This window comes from Sinohyriopsis cumingii, chromosome 3 (genome assembly GCF_028554795.1).
Source record: "Sinohyriopsis cumingii isolate HCF-2022 chromosome 3, ASM2855479v2, whole genome shotgun sequence".
NCBI classification, from domain to species: Eukaryota; Metazoa; Mollusca; class Bivalvia; order Unionida; family Unionidae; genus Sinohyriopsis; species Sinohyriopsis cumingii.
The window spans coordinates 16,162,629-16,170,380 of NC_142963.1; the positions used below are offsets into that span (position 1 = coordinate 16,162,629).

General features: G+C 35.3%; 1 protein-coding gene across 1 annotated transcript; it reads right to left on the minus strand.

Annotated features, from left to right (window-relative positions):
* Nucleotides 1-1,015: 1,015 nt before the first annotated feature.
* On the minus strand, nt 1,016-7,520 carry LOC149802485 (rhodopsin, GQ-coupled-like). Its single transcript, XM_089951522.1, has 4 exons — nt 7,384-7,520; nt 5,477-5,610; nt 4,405-5,104; nt 1,016-1,241 (listed from the first exon to the last, which is right to left on the minus strand). Exons 1-4 carry the CDS (start codon nt 7,518-7,520, stop codon nt 1,016-1,018), a joined length of 1,197 nt encoding a protein of 398 aa, XP_089807648.1.
* Nucleotides 7,521-7,752: the final 232 nt, after the last annotated feature.

A 7,752-nucleotide genomic window follows, 5' to 3' on the forward strand; every position in this document is an offset into this window, starting at 1 on the left:
ACGTACCGGTCTGTTGTAATCTTGAACCATACATGCGGACACACATACACTCACACACATACACACACACACACTTCCCGTCCTGTTGTAATCTTGAAGCATACATTCAGACATACACATACACCCCCCGTCCCGTTTTAAAAATTTTATATTTCATTATATGTTATTTCTATTTGACCTGAATTATTGATCTTTTTATTTTATCCTGTAAACAACTAATCTATAGCTAAAATATTCCCGATGTTTGTGGGTTTAATATCAGGATCATTATTAATGGAAGTAAACATGTTTATTTATGTCTGGGTTTAGGTTTTTGGAATTCCCATATAATTTACCTGGTCTACCTAGCATAATACAGGTTATATATTATAATTTTAGTAGCATACTTTCAAATAATAAACTAACATTTTATTTTGTAAACATTAAAAACTTTCCAGAAGGTTATTTTCCATTAGGTAATTGTGTATTTTTTAATACAAAACCTTGTTTCTGGAAAGATAATTCATTCGTGCTTTATTATCAAGCAGAATCAATTTTGTATTATTGCTGTGTCTGAAAGGTCATTTCTGCTTGGATTTATTTTTTTCGAATTATTAATCTCAGTGATTATTTTCTCTGGAAATATGGAGTGCTCATAACATAATATTTATGGACAGAGATTTTCACTGGGATTTATTATGAATTTAAACCCGGAATTTTACTACTATTTTTCAATAACAGACTGTTGGTATAGCAGCAAGATATATGATGCCACATACACATCAACACCTTCAGCGCTGGACGTAATTTGGTTTTTCGCTAGAGGTTGTTCAGAAATTGTATTATTTGTGACTTGCGTCTATAATTCTATGAGTATTTTGGGAGTTAATTCGCAGTACCGTAAGTTATGTTTCTTCGTTTACATTTGGATTCCAGAGAAACAAATTATTTGTTGAATTTTACAAAGCTTGATCTGTTTCACATTTTTTTATATAAATATTTTAAGAGCATAGACTCTTAACGAGTCACATATCGGTCATTTGTAATCTATAAACATATGCTCAACCCCCGGGCTGTTGTCATCTAGAAGCATAGTTTCAGCTCCCAAGAAGTTATAATCTAAAAGCATATAGACAGCCCCCGGACTGTTGTCATATATAAGCATAACTTCCGCCTTCGAACTGTTGAAATCTAGAAGCATATACTCAGACCCCTTGATGTTGTCATTTTTAAGCGTATTTTCAGCCCCTGTCTCTTGTAATCTACAAGCATATATTCAGCACAGGTTTGTTAGCATCTACAAGCATATATTCAGCACAGGGCTGTTGTGATATATAAGCATATACTCAGCACAGGGCTGTTGTAATGTACAAGCATATATTCATCACAGGGCTGTTGTAATCTACAAGCATATATTTGGCCTTTGGGCTGTTGTAATCTACAAGCATATATTCAGCACAGGGCTGTTGTAATCTACAAGCATATATTCATCCCTCAGGCTGTTGTAACCTTGAAGCATATATTCAGCACAGGGCTGTTGTAACCTTATTATGTTTATTCTGTTATTAAAATTTGCGTTACGTCATTTATGCTGTTATTTGTCATAAACAGACCGTGTGACACAGGGCATAAGTTATAACAACAGGCCGTCGTACAAGGCATTGTTTATAATAAAAGACTGTCTTACACTGTGCATACTTTATAATAACAGGCCGTTTTACACAGGGCATAAAGTATAATAACTGGCAGTCATGCACAGGGCATACATTATAATAACATGCCATCGTACACAAGACATAACCGGTCGTCTTATACAAGGAAAATGTATAAAAACAGGTCATCGTGCACAGGACATATTTGATAATAATAGGCATTTCTTATACAGGAAACTATTTATAATAACAGGCCGTAGCACAAAGGGCATAATTAAATTACCTTCAAACTGCGGTGTTATTAGCGCACATGAATTCTTTGTTAAGGGCGCAGGTTTCTGTGTCCTTTGTTTAATCCCCTGCATGGTACGCTAATGTCTTTTGTATGCAAGCATTACATGAAATGGGAAAAACTGTAATGTTCAATTAACTGCATCACAGACACAATATGGATTTACAGCTGGGTCAGGTTGTCTTGACAGAATCAATATGGATTTACGGCTGGGTCAGGTTGTCTTGACAGACACAATATGGATTTAAGGCTGGGTCAGGTTGTCTTGACAGACACAATATGGATTTACGGCTGGGTCAGGTTGTTTGACCGACCGCTGTATAAGCTATGTTGATATTTTCACTGAACTGTATCGGAACAGAGTCAGCAACACAGATAACGACAATTTTATATGATAGAGTCTGCAAGCCTAGCAATCAGTGTTAATGTTTTTGCATGCACAGCTGATGTAGGTTAGTGGAAAATGATCACATAAACTGAACTTTATTCTACATGATATTTTTTGTACGATATATCAAATGCAGTATGAAAAATATGAATTACTCTGTAACAACCTAAACAGCGATTATTAACATACAACATGCACTGAAATATCGATCAAAACAGACATATATTGCAAAATAAGTTAATTGGCCATTAAAAAGGCAGAAAGCATTTCTTAAGTTTTAAAACTATTTCAAGCATCTTATTCATGTTGATTCATTCAATTGAGGACTGCGGAACTTCGTTCAATATGTGGAATGCACATTATTATATTCCCACTGTTAATGATGTCATGAATCTTGTCTTCAAAGCGACGGGATGACACTTCCTTACAAAATAGCTACAGTCAGGGATAATTTGGGACATTATAATGGCAATATTCGATTGACAAAGAGTAAATCATGTCTGCATTTGAAAAGAACATACAATCTCTACTGTATCCATGGTGACATCAAGTAGTGGTTCTATGAATTCAAGACGAATAATAAGATATTTTTCGACATCATGCTCTATAATCAGACAAGATTTCAATAGGAAACTAGGCTCCTTAAATATAATGGTAAAATTATATTTCTTACGTTTACATAAAATACTATACGATGTTGTGTTTAAAGTGAAACCCTAGTTGTCCTTGTGAGGCTGAGTGGAATACGCAAATTCATAATGACATGCTGTACAAAAATCCCTCACGACACAGTGTGAGTCTGAGTGGCACACCAAATTCCATCACGACACAGTGTGAGTCTGAGTGGCACACCAAATTCCATCACAACACAGTGAGTGTGAGTGGAATACTAAAATCCATCACGATACAGTGTGAGTCTGAGTGGAATACTAAAATCCATCACGAAACAGTGAGTCTGAGTGGCACACCAAATTCCATCACGACACAGTGTGAGTCTGAGTGGCACACCAAATTCCATCACGACACAGTGTGAGGCTGAGTGGAATACTAAAATCCATCACGATACAGTGTGAGGTTGAGTGGCATAACGAAATACACCACGACACATTGTGAGGCTGAGTGGCCAACAAAATCGATCACGACACAGTGTGAGGCTGAGTGGCACACCAAATTCCATCACGACATAGTGTGAGGCTGAGTGTAATGCTAAAATCCATCACGACACAGTGTGAGGCTGAGTGTAATACTAAAATACATCATGACACAGTGTGAGGCTGAGTGGCACATCAGATTCCATCACGACACAGTGTGAGGTTGCGCGTAATACTAAACTCCATCACGACACAGTGTGAGGCTGAGTGGCACACCAAATTCCATCACGACACAGTGTGAGGCTGAGTGTAATACTAAAATCCATCACGACACAGTGTGAGGCTGAGTGGCATAACAAATACCATCATGGCATGCTGTACCGTAGAATATCACCTTTTATAATATAATAACCATATAAGTGATGATTCAAGTAATGAAGACGACTAAACATGATAGCAAATTTGTCAATTTTAATGTGATTCGTAATTTTGACAGTTAAATGTCACTGATGTCTAAATACGTACAGATAAGCACGCGTATACATTATGTAATATAACACTATTTTAACTCAGTTCCATCCGGTATTATGACATTAAAAGACAGCATTTATTCCAAATAGTATTTCCTTCCATACCGTCTTCTAAATCCGGTAGATCTGATGACATTTCATGCTCTCTGATTCTAGCAGGATTCCTTTAAAGAGCTGAATCTTCTAAATACTTTATACCCTATAAGTATGGTACCAACTGAATGCAGTCTATTTTTGAACAAGCTTTGTTAACACTTCCTTTCTGTGAGCCAGTCTGCGATGAAAAATTGCTCATTTCCTTAAAACTATAAAACCTCGTCTGCTCGACAATGTTGTCAAAGGAGCGATATAATTTTGTTGAATACATTCAGATCTGCTACTTGGGGGTTGTGATCTTCGAATTTGATTCGGAAGATGCGACAAGGAACGAGTCTGTAAGTTAAAACTATAAATATTCGCATTTCTAGCAAACTTCGCCTTTCTGTAAATTCGGAACTTTCTATATTTTGCTCTAAACTTTGGATGCGAAATTGCATAAATAACTGGGTTCATAACGGTGGAAAATTTTGCAAAAATGCAAGGAATGGCGGCTTTCATTGGTGTCAGATACCGTACATCCCCAAATTGTGCTATCAAGGCTACTGTGGCGTATGGAACCCATGCTATGCAAAATATACTGATAATAATAAAAGTCACTTTAGCTGTTTTGGCCTCATTCTTCATCCCTTTGTTCTCTTTCTTTACTCGAAGTGGTACTTCGTTTTCTCCAAAGACTTTTTTTGCCAGCTCAAATTCCTTTTGGTGTCGACGTACAGCAACAAATATTAAACTATAGGAACCGAATATAAGGGATAGAGGAAAGATAAAATGACTGAAGAATATACAAAGAACATATGTTCTGTTTAGTGTATTTCTGGTCAAGAAGTCTACAGTGCATGATGTATCGAATCCCTCTAATATGTAGAATCCAAAACCGAATAAAGGAGTCACGCTCCACAAGAGAGAATATACCCAAATGAAGGCGCTTATCAAGTATAGAGTTTTGCTGGATGCGTTCCGTTGTGCCGGAAGTGTTTTGACAATCACAATACATTTGTCGACTGCAATGGCTGCAAGGGTATTAATGGACACATAACTTGTTACCGATCCAATAAAAGCATACATCTTGCATCCTGTGTGGGGAAGAAAAAGCGACATGTGAATGAACACGTTAATAGTTTTTACTTTACTACTGTTGCTGTAGAATGATGAAAACAAATCTATTTAGCTTATACATGTCGTAATAAAGGTTATACAGTAATATAATCTAAGGACAAGTGTGCCGCCTCTCCTTACAGATTCCGAACATGTTACTTATGTTGATTATAAAAATACGTAATTATATACATTACTCATAATTAGATAATACGTACGACGATATCTATTATTAATTAGTATATATAATTTATGTTGTAATTTGTAATATGTAGGTTCTTCATCCGCTTATAATTAGATGCATCATTAAATATTACCTCCTCAATGTTGATATTTTTCAAGACATTTACCAAACTCTCCAATTATCCAGTCATTCGCAAAACTTGAAATAATGAAAATAGGCACATTTCCGATGGCAAGTGACAGATCTGCAATCGTCAGGTTCAGAACCATCAGGTTGGAGAAGGATCTCAAACTCCGGAACCTGCAAGAAGTCATTAAAGAATATTTTATCTAATAATTAAAGTACAATTTATATAGTCATTAAAGTACACTTTATCTAGTCATTAAACTACAATTTATCTAGTCATTAAATTATACATCATCTATTCTTGAAAGTATGCTTTATCTAGTCAACACAGTATACTTATCTAGTCACGAAAGTACAGTTTATATAGTCATTAAATTATTATTGATCTAGTCATTAAAGGATATTTTATCTAATCATAAAAGAATAATTCATCAAGTCATTAAAGTACTGCTCATATAATCATTAAAGTGCACTTTATCTAGTCAATAAAGTGCACATTATCTAGTCATTAAAATACACGTGTATAAAGTCATTAAAATAAATGTCATCTAGTCATTAAAGTACCCTTTATCTAGTCATTAAAGTACATTTTCTCTAGTCATTAAAGTACACGTTATTTAATCGTTAAAATACACTTTATTTAGTCATTAAAATACACTTTATCTAGTCATTTAAGTACGCGTTATTTAGTCATTAGATACACTTTATTTAGTCAATAAAGTACACTTTATCTAGTCATTAAAGTATAACTTGTCTAGTCATTAAAGTACATTTATCTAGTCATTAAAATACACGTTATCTAGTCATTAAAGTAAATTGTTTACTAGTCATCAAAGTATAATTCAGCTTGTCATTAAAATACACTTTATCTAGTCATTAAAGTATATTTTATATAGTCGTTAAAGTACACTTTATCTAGGCATTGAAGTACGCGTTATTGAGTCATTAGATACACTTTATTTAGTCAATAAAGTACACTTTATCTAGTCATTAAAGTATAGTTTGTCTAGTCATTAAAGTACAATTTATCTAGTCATTAAAATACACGTTATCTAGTCATTAAAGTACATTGTTTTATAGTCACCAAAGTATAATTCAGCTTGTCATTAAAGTACACTTTATCTAGTCATTAAAGTATATTTTATATAGTCGTTAAAGTACACTTTATCTAGTCATTAAAGTACAGTTTATCTAGTCGTTAAAGTTTACTTAATCAGGTGATTAAATTATCCTTTATCTATTCATTAAAATGTACGTTATTTAGTCATTATAGTACACGTTTTCTAGTCATTAAATTACACTCTTTCTAGTCACTAAAGTACACTTTGCCTAGTCAATAAAGTACACGTTATCTAGTCATTAAAGTACGCGTGCAGTCCACGCTTACAGATGCATTGCTGTGGTTCTCTTCGATAAGCTTATGTTGTTGGAGGATTTGGGTGTTCGGATAAGGGTAATTGTCATGCCAGTGGAAAATTCGTAGTTCGCTCAAACTCGTAATTGTTTTCGCAAGTTCGTAATTGAATAGCACAATTAAAAATAATGTGATATCACGAAGTTAAGATTAGCCTTTACCAAAATCAGCTTGCGACAATAAAAGCGAATGAGCGCAGGAATATTTCCAATCCTCGCGGCAATTCCCGCTCTGTTAGCAGCTTTGGCTCTCGCGGTTGCAAAAGCGATCGCGCGTGGGGCAGTCAGAATTGCAGGCAAAATCGCTTTGGAAAAGGCGATTGGAGGATCTTCCACTAAAGGAAATGGTCTTTGATGTTAGGGACTACTCGAATTGGAAGATGACTTAAGTTACTCTGGAAGACTTAGCACAAGAGGATTTCGGCTGTAGCCTAGCAGTTAGCGACTGCAGTGAGTCCTTTAAGCAGCTTTGACGAACTTGCGTAGACGATCCCTGTGAGTGGGAGACAAGCATCGTCAACTTGGAGTAGATACAAGACCTGGAACTCGTTGTGTCGCGTACGAGGTGACACTTTAACACCCTTTTTATTTTGCATCACTGTTTTGTTTATCACTCCGGTTGCAATCTTGGATGGACGGTCCGATTTGTGGTCATCTATTAGTTGAAGCATTGCACCCACACTTCACGTATACTAAATGTATGTTGATCTAAGTATGGAATTGAAAGTTAGAAAACAATTCGATGAAATGAACTTAGACCTTATCATGAATGGAAATTTAATTTGACGAATGCAAGAGTCCATCGACGATAACGATGATTCCAAAAATCAATATGTGAATGTAAAAACAGCAGAGGTGCTACCATCTCTACTCTTACGAATATCCGTGCTAACTTCATGGTAT